The sequence below is a fragment of the Typopeltis vanoorti genome, chromosome 11, assembly GCF_054136105.1.
Source record: "Typopeltis vanoorti isolate ZY-2024b chromosome 11, IOZ_Tvanoo_1.0, whole genome shotgun sequence".
NCBI classification, from domain to species: Eukaryota; Metazoa; Arthropoda; class Arachnida; order Uropygi; family Thelyphonidae; genus Typopeltis; species Typopeltis vanoorti.
Window position 1 is genome coordinate 63,253,690 of NC_143559.1, and position 13,761 is coordinate 63,267,450.

The 13,761-nt window shown below is 35.4% G+C and overlaps 1 protein-coding gene across 2 annotated transcripts in view; it reads left to right on the forward strand.

The window, feature by feature from the left end:
• Positions 1-13,761, forward strand: part of LOC150101667 (zinc transporter 6-like) — a 166,407-nt gene that overhangs the window by 19,933 nt on the left and 132,713 nt on the right. For both annotated transcript variants that reach the window (XM_090400575.1, XM_090400576.1), the window contains exon 2: positions 3,755-3,813. In XM_090400575.1, coding sequence (XP_090256701.1) covers positions 3,755-3,813 — 59 coding nt within the window. The remainder of the gene's footprint in view (positions 1-3,754; positions 3,814-13,761) is intronic.

Below are 13,761 nucleotides of genomic sequence, written 5' to 3' on the forward strand. Positions count from 1 at the left end.
AGACCAGGAGAGTTTTTGTTTTCTTAAGGTTTCTGCCCGGTCTCTAAAGAGAACCAACCAGGTTGAAACAACTGTCACACCAATGAAAGCTTTATCAAATGCACTAATAAAAGTGAATATGTAAACATTTTGGCACCCTTCACATTGTTTTAAGTAGTACAAGCTAAGGCAACTCCAATGCTGAGGATTATATTCTCATATGTTCTCTGGTCAAATTATGGAAATTTCATAGTTTCTACATGCATTAGTCTTTGAAATAATGTTGGATCTTTAATATGCATGATACTGTGTACAGGAAAAAACACACAGAGATGTAAATCAACAACATCTCCAAAAATTCCAGGAATGAAATTCACACTGGAATATCCCCATAGTAAATATGGTTGTGCCATTTTCATTAGACCAGACCTACAACATCTATTACAGAAGAGAATGACATAGAGATAATCACCATAGAATTGAGTGATTCAATCACCCATTCCATCTAAAAATCCCCAGATGTAGCTTTTGCCTGGCATTCTTAACAGACAAAAAGTGTCTTTCTCTATTGGTGAATTTAGTAGTGTCTGGGGTTACCTGCAAAATGATACAAACAGAGAGGCTGTGTTGGAATGGGCTGAATCATACCAGCTATCCCTTATCCAGGATAGTAAACATCCTCCCTCCTTTTACAACAGAAGATGGAAGTGGGACTATAACCCAGATCTCATCTTTGTGAGTGAGAGGGTAGCCTAGCAGTGCCCAAAAGTTGTTTGTATGCCAATTCCCAACATCGACCTGAGATAACTGCTCAACTAATAGAATACTGTAACTTATTTGAAAGAGATCCTTTTAATGATGAAACTATAGCATGCAGACAACAGGTTGTTACATCTATATCTGAAGCAAAATACGACAATGGATAAAGTTAACAAATGAAATAGATATGGGAAGGAGTAGCCAAAAAGCTTGGAGACTAATTAGCAATGACCCAAACAAAACTTCGGCACATTCTAATGTCTCCCAAATCAAAAGCACACCAACTTCTTATTAGTGACAAACCTATAAATCTGGTTCAAATACAAAAGGCAGGACTTCAGAGGGTATATGGAAAAGAAACAGATATTTTCTCATCACATTTTAGAATGGAAGAACTTAATAAGACAATTAAAATTTATAAGAAAGGAAAAGCAGCAGGTCTGGATGAAGTTTATATTGAGCAAATCAAAGAATTTGATATTGCGACCAAAGACTGAATACTGGATTTGTTTAACAATTGTATTAATACCTGCAAAATACCCAAAGTTTGGAGAAGAGCTAGTTATTGCTGTTCTCAAACCAGGGAAAGATGCAAGTGATCCCAAATATTATAGACCTATTTTTCTATTGGGTCATCTATATAAGATTTTCGAGTGAATGATCCTTGGAAAACTAATGACGATAATTGATCCACTCCTAATACCTGAACAAGCCAGCCTTTGAGCTGGGAAAAGTTGTACATCACATGTTCTTCAACTAACACAATATATTGATAAATTTAGGTTAATCCTTTAACCAAGTGTAAGCAAACAAAGTTTGTGTCTGAAGTATCTTCAGGACTGAGGCAACTTGTGGTAAGGTGGACCAAGCTCTCATCACTATTTGTCTTAGTATCTCCCATAATGCAAAGCACATCTCCTTGTGGACATGTATAATGCTATATGCATTAAGGGAAGGGCCACTACCCAGACCGGTTTCGGCCTTTATTGAGGTCTCATCATTGGGAGCCAGACACGAAGGTGGTGATACCAAGGTAGAAGCGATGGAGAAGTCATCTTTACCTATACGAGTTGCCAAAAGGTGTCTCACCTTATTATTAAATTACTCTGGATTTGGAGAAAAAAAATACTTTCAACAATATATTGAGGATGGTTTTGAGAACCAGAAAATAACGGGTAGTTTTCATAGACATAACTGCTACTTATGATGCTGTTAACCACCACATCTTGTTAAGTAAACTGTACAAAATGATGAAAGATTATAGGGTAACTCAACTAGTTAGATGCCTTCTTCAGAATTGAAGATTTTTTGTTGAATTCCAAGGAAAATATAGTCGTTGGAGGATTCAGAAAATGGCCTCCCTCGAGGCAGTGTTCTGGCCCTGATGCTTTTGACATCTATACAAATGACCAACCTCTCCCCAAAGATATAAAACGTTTTATCTATTGATAAAACTTTTCTTCATACCACTGAAATCCTTACTGAATCACTCCAAAAATCAAGACTAGCCTCATGGAAGACAAGAAATAATCACCTTACAGATTGGCTTGTACCATCTGAAAGTCTTCCACCAGGGCACAGAGAAAAGTGGACTATCTGAAAAGCTTTAAACAGGCTGTGATTCGGTGTTGGAAGATCCATTTCTTTGAAGAAAAATAGCCTGATAACAAAAACTTGGCCATAAATTCTATGCATACAGTGAAGTAAGTGAACGTTTAAATTCACGGGAATTCCCTGTAGCTCAGATGTGGCAGTTTTGAGTGTTTACTGTTTTGCAAACATGAAAATATGTTCCAAGGTTGATCCTTGGATACTGGCATCTCCCACTTGCAATGCTTTATACAAAGTTCTCCATGCACTGCATGAACCTATAGCATTCCCATTTGACTACTCAACAGCTGCAGTTGCAGAATTTGTGGAATTTCAGATTTGCACCTTCTTCTTGGTTGGAATGTCAAACTTCCTATCCCTTCAAATCTACGAACAATGCATTGCACTGCATTCATTTTCATTGCACCTTTTTCCAAAGTCTTTAGGCATCTGCACTTGTGAAGTGCTGCAATAGTTTCCCCATTCCTATATAAACACTTTGCAAGCAAGGAATGTTCAGGCAAAACGAGATCCCTTGTATAAGTCGAATGACTATAGTCAGTCTCACTCCATTGTTTATACTGCCTCACAGTTTACATGGTATGCCAAGTTCACTATCTTTTCTCGTTCACAGTGCCATATTTCCCCTATCAGTCATTTTTTGAACTTTTTTTTTGTCAAAAACTCTTCCTTATGATATATATATATATATAAAAAAAAATCAGCTAACGCCTTTTTATTCCCGTATACGGGGAGTAGGCGAGACCATTTAACCCTATCTAACTTTTGGAGACTGAGTGGGCAGTTCAGTCTCCACTGATACCAATCAGAGATAGATGGCCCAAGGCTATCACTAATTAAGCGGTACACAGTGAAGAGAGACAGCTCAAATGTGCCGCCATCTCGTGGTCCCTAACACAATATATTTAATGTCTGAAATAATGTGGGTTCTACAGTCGATTTTCTTGAGTTTACAGGACGAAAATCCTGAGTTTCCGGGAGGAAAAACCCGCTTGCCCGTGCCAGAGATCGACTAACTCGGGAACCGGTCGAAAAAAGGCTTAGAAAAATTTCCTGTAGTCACCGACTAGACTCGAAACCAAGTCTTCCTTCGTGCGGCTAAGCGCCGTGGTGTGCAAACGCCACATCCACTGAGCTACACAGGCTCCTTATGATATATTAGGCCACCAAACAATTTGCTCCTATTGAGAGCAATCTATACAGATTGCTCTCAATAGGAGTACTTGAATTTGAAACGTATATTATTCAGCAAGCAATTTTTGTGTATATATAGAGACAGTTCTCTCTCACATTCAATCACAAAAAAAGTTTTTTTTGTTGTTGTTGCTGCTTTGATATGTATATGTGTGTGTATTTATATATTTTGATATATATATTTATTTATTTTATTTTCCCTTCTCTCAAGCTGATCTTGATTTAAGACAAAGAGGGGGAGGTCCTTTGCCAAACAAAGAATTAGCAACAGTAAGTTGGTTTTTTGTAAAAAAAAAAGTTATAGTTCTTCAAAGTATGCTAAGCTTTTAAAATTATTTATATTCTTATCTATCATCTGTGAGATCCATTACACCTGCTGTATTCATACTAGGAGCATTTTTAGTCATTAGTAAAAATAGCAATCATTGTACGACACTGTTCCCATGATGAAATATCGAAAGAAATTGCAATAACCATAGTAATAAACTTTAATGAAATATACAGATATTTGAAAATTAACATTATATTGTCGATGTCAACAGGCAATTCAAAGAACAGAACTACAAGACAAATGCAACAATGAATTTACCAGTTAAAACGGTTGCCAAGGGCTCACTATGGGCATGGCAAACCTGAGATACTTGATGTTGGACCATGCCTTACTTCATGTAAGGCATGGTTCAGCATATAACAGATATACATCTGTTATGGAAAGGATTGACTTCTATTGGGTTTATATAGGTCAAATTTATTTGAAACTAAGTAAGAAATACCGACAGGTTTTGCCAACTTGGCTGTTTTGGCTTCTTCAGGGTAAAAAATAATAGATACAAAACAACTTAAACACTAAAACTGTTCATGAAGGGAACATATGGAGCATGTATGATGTCAACTGTTGTTATGTAGGAACGTTCTGTAATTAGCAGCAAGATTTAACTCTTGCATGTTTAAAGATCTTATGAGGGGCTTCCAAATATCAGGCAGAATTAATCCTTGGTTTCTATTTTGGTTGTGCTTAGAACGGATAACTATTATGGCTTCTTTTATGATTCGGGAGCAAAAATCTTCCTCTAAGTAGGGCATGGAGCTTTTGTCCCATTCTATGGTATGGTTTAACCTGGAGAAATGATGTGCTAACCCCGAATTGTCTTCTCTGTTATTGTTTACGTTTTCTTTTTTTCTGATTTCCACACTTCTAGAGGTCTGACCAATATAGTTTAATCCACACAAACAAGGGATGTTATAGATACCGGCATATTTGAAGAAAGCATGACTGTCTTTCAGAGATCTTAAGAATTTGCGGATGGTCTTTAAAGGTTTAAAAGTCACTCATATTCCATGTGGCTTGAGGAGTGTAGCAATCTTTTTTGGAAACTGTCCCAAAATGAATTGATGGAATTGTGATGGTGGAATTATAACGTATTTCTTCAGATTGTCATTGTGAGGGGGGGGGGTCACAGAAAAGTATATCATGGATCAATTTTCTTGGGTAACCATTGTCTAAAAGGTTTTTTGATATCAGAAATAGTTTATCTTTGAGATCTTTATCCTCTGTAGTGATGTGAGAGGCCTTATTTTTTAACGTGTGTACGATGCTTAGCTTTTGAGAAATGTGAAGTGCAAGTATCGACCTGTGTTGGTTGGTTTACAATAGACTGTAAGGCTGATGCTTTCATCCATTTGTTTCTTAATTAAAGTGTCCAGGTGTTAAATTGTGAATGAATACAATTCACTAAAGAATATTTCATTCATAATTTGACAAGTTAAAACCCTTGAAAAAGATTTGCTTGTATTTTAGTATAAGTTGTATATAGCCTGACAAATATTGGATACCGTAATTAGTGTAAAACTTGTGAATATTCCCATGTAAAATACCTACTAAATTGTATGTTAGACAATGAATTTGTTATATACATATTTTCTGTTAGAATTGATATAAAAGAATTACTGTGTAAATTGCATTTAACCAACTGAGATTATAAGGTCAAAGTATGCTGGCAAGACACCAGATTAGTAAGTTGCCTCAAGCGGTCACGTGTGCATACGGCACGTGGCGACCTAAGTTTTCGGGGAAGATGCTACGAAAAGGTAAGACCCACGAGTGCAAAGGAATAACGTGTTGAGTGAAAATTTAGGGTTACGAGGAGTCCCGGTAGGGGTTGATATTAAAGGGTTGGAAAACCCCCCAAGAGGCTTTTTTTTGTCTGGAGTCTCTATTCTCTCTCTTAGTGGCAGAAGTCAAAGTTGTCAGGTCGTGATTAGAGGGATTGCGGATTCCAAGCCCTACGATGAACGAATAGAGGATTTTCGAAGCAACGGGCAACTCCCGGAAAAGATAGTGGCCAGGTAGCGTGCCTTATGGATGCAGAATTGCCTGACGCTAAGAATATTCTAGGCATAGATGATCGGTATGCAGACTCCATGAGGACCAACCTAAGCTGACAGGAATTTTAACCTTAACATAGAGAAAAAAATGTTTGGAAGGAAAGGAATCCAAGAATCAAAAGGACAAGCATGAGGAATCCTCGAGTTTGGTACAGTAAACCTTTAATCAAGTAATGTGTGTGAGGAAGGTAATTGTAACTTAAGAATCATAGACCTTCATAAAGTTTTGAGACTCTATCTAAAATTAAGACAGAACTGTGATATTTTAATCGTAGTCGGTGAGCAGTATGTGCTATGTATTATAATTGTACTTGTGTTGATTGCTAGCTATGTTTAAGAGCTGTAGAGATGTCTAATCCAGACAGCTTGATTAACACCTAAAAGTCATTATTGGTTTTATAATCTAATGCGAGCTTTGAATCTTTGAACATAATGTTTTTGTAGTATTAAATTTGACTTTGTAATCTAGTAGTACAGTGATAATTGAAAGTTCTTTATTCTGTATGATGATCATTATGTTAAATAAACCTTTTGCTCTTATTAATTTGGTTGCCTGTGTCTAAGAATCCAATGCACTACTCATAAATTATTCAGATCTAAGCGGAGAAATAATTGTAATTAAGACCACGACTGTAAACATGGTTGATTATAGGAGGTATTGATAAATGATAACTTAGTATATAGAAATAGATTAGGTTAACCACGTGCATATCTGAAGGTTCACTTCTAGACTGAGAAGTTTTTCCAATATAAGGGTTCTGGGTGGTGCAGCAGAACAAATAAATTTTCCCAGAACCTTAGAAGAAGTTAACTTCAGAAGCTTTGTTACCAAGGAATTGGCTTAACCTTGAGACAATCTCTTTGTAGATCAGACTCGTGCACGTGATAATCTGAGTATATAATAGTAAGACAAAGATTGACACATTATAGGCGCTGCTGAGATGGGACAAATTATTCAAGAGATAGTTAAGCCATATTAAGTAAATATTACCTACTACAAAGACACTTTATAACACAGGAATAGTAATTGTTGGTCCTTCTAAAGTTCTAAGGTGAATTTTATTTTGTGATGGAAGGAGTTGATCTTGGTAAGAAAATCAAAAAGTTTCTTTTCTGTGTTTATCCATATAATAAAAATGTCATCCACATATCTCCACCACACTGTGGGTTTAGGGTCTAATTGAGACAAAATTTCACTTTTGAGTTTCTCCATAAAGAGATCTGCACAAGGGGATGAAAGAGGACTGCCCATTGCAAGGCCTGTTAATTGTTGGTAAATCGTTTCATTCCATAAGAAAAAATTAGATTTTAAGCAATGATGGAAAAGAAAAGTAATGTCCTGAGAGTAGAGGTTTCTCAAAATGCTGATTACTTCATCTACTGGAACATTTGTAAATAATGATGTTACATCCAGGCTTGCAAGAATGTCTGTATTTGAGATCGAGATGTTCCTCAATTTTTCAACAAAATGCTGTTAATTTCTTATGTAGTATCCGAATTACAGATGTGTGCCTTAAGGAGACCTGCGAGGTGGTGTTTCGATAATAAGTATGTGGGAGAATTAATACCATCAATAGGGCGCAGCGGTATTGCATTTTTATGAACTTTGGGAGAGCCATATAGTCTTGGCATTAGTGGATGCAACGACTATAACATCCCTTGTTTGTGTGGATTAAACTATATTGGTCAGACCTCTAGAAGTTTGGAAATCAGAAAAAAAGAACACATAGGAGACATAAACAATAACAGAGAAGACAATTCTGAGTTAGCACATCATTTCTCCAGGTCAAACCATACCATAGAATGGGACAAAAGCTCCATGCCTTACTTAGAGGAAGATTTTTGCTCCCGTATCATAAAAGAAGCCATAACAGTTATCCATTCTAAACACAACCTAAATAGAAACCAAGGATTAATTCTACCTGATATTTGGAAGACCCTCATAAGATCTTTAAACATGCAAGAGTTAAATCTTGCTGCTAATTACAGAACATTCCTACATAACAACAGTTGACATCATATGCGCTCCATGCATGTGATGTATGCGTTCTTCTATTTTTGTAAAAAATACATTTGTATTCAGTTCTTCCCTTCATGAACAGTTTTAGTGTTTACGTTGTTTTGTATCTATTATTTTTTACCCTGAAGAAGCTAAACAGCCAAGTTGGCGAAACTTGTCAGTATTTCTGACTTAGTTTCAAATAAATTTGACCTATATAAACCCAATTGAAATCAATCCTTTCCATAGTTCTTTTGGTTGAAAATAACTTTTAATCATTGTACATTAAGTTCCAACCACCTGGCCAACATGGGTTGAATTAGTGGAAAAACTTTTCAGATATGTGGAAAGGACCTCTGCAACCCTACCACTCTTTTCTTTCATTGACTTCACTTCAAAATACTAATATGGTTGTGCCTTATAAGACATCTCATGCTGCATCGGTTGTCACACAGAATAATCAGAGCTGAATTCAAGGCTTAGGCAGAAGGTCCTGTTCGAGAAGTATATTACAGTCTCCAACAAAAGTCAATGATATTGTGAATGAGGAACACAGAAGGTATAGGATTAATCTTAGAAGGGAATTATACATAGGCATATTGAATGTTTGAGGTCTACAGCTCTTGAGATTGTCTGTAAAGAGCTGGATAGGTATAAAATTGACATCCTGGGAATTACAGGGACTAGATGGAATTCAGAAGGAGTATCAAAAGACTGGATGATAAGCTAGTTGTTTACTCAGGAGGTGACTCAAAGCATCATGGGGTAGTTGTGATACTGAAGACAGCTCAGGCAAGAAGCCTTCTTGGTTATAACCCTGTTAATGATAGGATACTTTCTATTAGACTTACGACTCAGGTTACTAATGTATCAATTGTGGTAATTTATGCACCACACATAGATAGGCCTGATGAAGAGGGTAAGGAATTCTCTGAAAATTTACAGACTGTTTTGGACTGCCTACCAAGGAGAGAGATACTTTACATTTTAAGGGACAAATGCAAAAGTGGAAAAGTTTATGAGAGTTAGGCCGGAGTGTGGCGTGTTTGGTCTGGCTGAACGTAACACCCGTGGCAAAAGACTGTTGGAATTTGCCCATGCTTACAGATTAGTTATTAATACCCACTTCCAGAAACATCCACGACAGACCCATACTTGGATATCTAACATTGATAAGTCAAGGCACCAGATTGATTAATCTTAGCTCTCCAGTGATGGAAGACAGGCATCTTCTTTGATGTGCATACTTGTCCTAGAGCAGATTGTGGTTCAGCCCATCAACTAACAAGAGCCAAAGTAAGACTAAGACTCTGACAAATGTTAACTCAGGCACATGCTACTAGACTGGATGTTAGAGTATTTCCTAGTGGATTCACAGAAGAAACATCAAGTAAGTTGGATGATTTTTTGGAGACTAATGAGGGAAACTCACAAGAAATGCTTTGGGAAGGAGTCAAGGTGATAATGCAGGATACAGCCAAGTATCTCGGCCTAATAAGACCAAAAGATCCATGGATATCAGATTCAACTAATCAAAAGAAGACGGATGGAAAAACAAAGAACACAGGGACTGAAGAATATAAGAGATTATATAGAGAAGTCAGAAGAGCCGTCAAGCAGGACAAGGGAAAGTTTTATACTCATAAATGTGAAGAGATAGACTTCAAGATGAGGAAGCACAATTATAAAAGGATTTTATTTAGTTTGTGACCAAAAGCACAAGTTTAAGCTCAAATTGAATGTCTTCAAAGATAGGAATGGAGCATTACTAACAGAAGAATTGGAAATCAAAAACAGATAGAATACTGTGAGGAACTGTACAATAGAGTGGATAAAGAAAATTTGGAGGAGCCCTCCAAATTTTCTTTATCCAGGAAAATTCTGATTTGGAACCTCCTCCACTTAGGCATGAAGTTGAAAAAGCAGTTAAGCTGCTTAACAGCAATAAGATTACAGGCGATGGAGGGATAAGAGTGTTTCATAGATTGATTACAAGGATATGGGATACAGGATCATGTCCTAGAGCAGTGGTTCTCAAAGGGTGAGCCCTAGAAGATTTCCGGGTACGCCCTGTGGTATTCCAGAGAAATATGTGTCCAGATATAAAAATAAATATAGTTACTCTATTATACTTTTTCATTATGGATATACCGCTCTTTTTGTCAACACATCATTATTATGTTAATTATAAGCGGTTTTTCTTGCAAAGAGAACAAGAATATGGTTTATTCTTGTTGTGTATATTACTTATTTTAAAAGTGTTGGAAGTGGATGTTATGTGCATATTACTTATTTTCAGATAAATACACCCAAATAAAATGGATAGATTTCTCAAAAAGATACGTGATATTGAAGAATCAGATTCTGGAAGTGAGCAAAAGTTAAGTGCAAGTAAGAAACAAAATTGTGGCCTACTCGCAAATATAATGAAAGTTATTTAAGCTTTGGTTTCACTTGGACCGGAAGTGAAGATCATCCTTTGCCGCTATGTTTAGTATGTGGATGTAAAATGGCAAATGAATCATTGCTTCCTAGTAAATTGAGTAAACATTTTAAAACTATACACTCTAATTTACAAGATAAATTTGCAAGTTTTTTCAAGATATTGTCTGAACAGCAAACAAAAGTGGCAAATTCTTTTAAAAGTATAATGACTGTTTCTGATAAAGCTCAAATCGCTTCTTATCAAGTCTCAGAACTGATAGCAAAAAATATGAAAGATCATAATTTAGGTGAGTCATTTATTTTGCCTGCATGCAAAAAAATGGTCATGGCAATGCTAGAAATGAAGCAGCAATGAAAATAAGCAAGATTCCTCTGTCCAGCGATACAGTTCACAGGCATATTATAGAAATGTCTTCTGATATCGAGAAAAATGTATGCATTAATAAACTTAAATTTATACATTAATAAAATGTATACATTAATAAACTTAAAACAACAGACATTACCAACAAGGCGCAATTCTTAGCATTTGTCTGTTTTATTAATGAAGATCAAATAGTAAATCAGTTTCTTTTTTGCAAAGAATTAAGTGTGTCTACAAAAGGTGAGGACGTTTTTGACATTTTGAATAGCTATCTTGATAAATGGCAGTTAACATGGAAGTCTTGTGTAGGCATTTGTACAGATGGAGCCCCTTCTGTGGTAGGCTGTGTTAAGGGCCTTACATCTTTTATAAAAAAACAAAATGAGAATGTTATTGTAACTCACTGCTTTCTTCATAGGGAGGCCTTGATGGCAAAAACATTGGGAGAAAAATTAAGAGAAGCTCAAGTTGTTCAGATGGTAAACTTTATTAAAACAAGATCTGTCAAATCGCGTTTATTCGAAATGCTTTGTATCGATATGGATTCACAACACAGACGGCTGCTTTTACACACTGAGGTGAGGTGGTTGTCAAGGGGGAAAGTATTTACCCATGTACATGAGCTATGACAAGAACTTCTTGTGTTTTTTGAAGAGATGAAACAATTACATTTTTGTAACCTCCTTCGGTGCGAATTTTGGATTGCCAGGTTACAGTATTTGGCCAATATATTTCAGCAGCTGAATATTTTGAATACTAGCATGCAAGGGAAAGAAGAAAATATTCTCACATCCACTGACAAAATGAAAGTGTTTCAGAGAAAACTACAGATTTGGAAAAGAAAAGCTGTCGAAGGTAATTTGGAAATGTTTCCATTGGTAAGTAACACTTGCATAAATGAAACACTTCCAATAATAGTTGAACATTTAACAAGTTTAGAAGAAAAATTGAGTTCTTATTTTCCATCACTTAACACTGAACAATACGATTGGATTAGAAACCCATTTATGGAAATTTCAAGTGATTTTGGTTTAACATTAACAGAAGAAGAAGAACTGGCAGCTATATCCACTGATCGTGGATTGATGATTAAACATAAGGAATTGTCTCTTGAAGCCTTTTGGATTTCTATAAAAGAAGAATATGTGTCAATATCTAAAAAAGCTTTGAACATTTTACTACAATTTTCAATCATATTTATGTGAATTAGGATTTTCTACCCTCACCACAATTAAGTGTAAAAAGAGAAGAACTCTTCAGTGTATTGACAAGGAAATGAGAGTTTGCCTTTCAAATATATGCCCAAACATTGAAGCAGTCGCTAGGACACATCAGGCTCATGTTTCTCATAAACACAAGAATGAATAAACTTAAGGTATGTTTCATTTTATTTTTTTTTATCGCATTATTTTTTTTTTCTGTAATATTTGACTTAATTATTATAACATATTTCTCAGATTGTATATAGTGCACTTACAATTATTTGTAGGATTTTAAATGCGCCCCGACTTCAAAAAGTTTAAGGACCACTGGCCTAGAGACTGGAAGAAGTCAGTTTTCATACTCCTACATAAGAAGATATGAAGGCTTACAAGAACTATAGAGCTATTAGTTTAATATCTCATGCAAGCAAAATTTTATTGAAGATCATGCTAAATAGGATTGAGGTCAAAGTGGAAGCAGAGATGCCCAATCTAAATAATCTAAATCAGAACGATCATCTCTCTCCCTCCCAAAAGTTTGGGAGATTCTTATCTTATGTAACCATCAAAAATAGTTGTTTAATAATATTTTTAATATTATTTATTAATACTAATTTCTAAAATTAAAAAATATAAACACAAATGGATGGAACACATTCAAAGAATGAAAACAGAAGATTACCAAAACAAGCCATTAGGAAAAAGAAAACCAGGAACCTCTTAAACGATTCAACGCTGACTTCTAAGGCCAAAACAGGCCATGCTAGGCCTAAATCCTTGATACGCATGATGATGATGATGATGACTAATTTCCAACATGCGGCAATAGCTTTTTAATTGGTAAACCACCGACTGCTGTTATGTACTTTGTAATCTGGTTTCTTCGATTGCTTATTTCTACACACTGATGATGTACTGTTAGTTTCAGTATGAAATATCTGTACTTTCATTTCATTAAAGTTAATTACTGTGGCTATCATGTAATTTAGTATTTATAATCATGCCACAGATACCTTTAAAGATTAGATGTGACAGTTTATCTTTTGAAGATGGTAGGAGATGAGTAATTTTTTGATAGGAAAATATGTGGAAATAAGGTAAAATATCTTCAGAATTCTACCAGTCGGTTCAGAGATGCCAGAAATATGTGGGAATTAGAATCATGCCATCGAACAAAGAATCCTGGAGTCAATTATCCATTGGATATGATGAGATACTGACAATGTACTGTTAATTTCTGTACGAAATATCTGTGCTTTCATTAAAGTTTATTACTGTAGGTATTGTGATTTATTCATTGTTTAAATCTATGATATGGTAGTCAAGAAATGATTTGAAAACGGAATCCAAGAAGTCCTTAACCAGAGTAATGTCATTACCCATTTATTTCAGATGTTCCAACTCAAAGGTTTTACAGGATTGACTGAGAGTATTTACACCACTTAGACTTGTGCAGATTTGGGACAGGGCTGCAGCTTGTATGTTCCACATAATTGGCATCTGGTTAAAATAATATGTTACAGGATAGCAGAAGGCAGATCCATGTATTAACAAGTTGTACTGATATAATATTTAATGCTTATATTTGTTTCAGATAATTTCTACCCAAGAATTGGTAGAGCTTTGCAAAACTTTATCTTCTTTTAAAGAGTGTTATGCTAATTTTAAACATAACACTTTTAACTGACTGAAGTAGTTTCTAAGAAATAATGTAAAAACCATGTATTATCAAATATAAAAAATAAGCAGTGTCACCAAGAAATGTTTTTGATAAAGAAAATAATTTTCTGAAATTCAAGTGTTCATTAATTTTATTAGCTGTC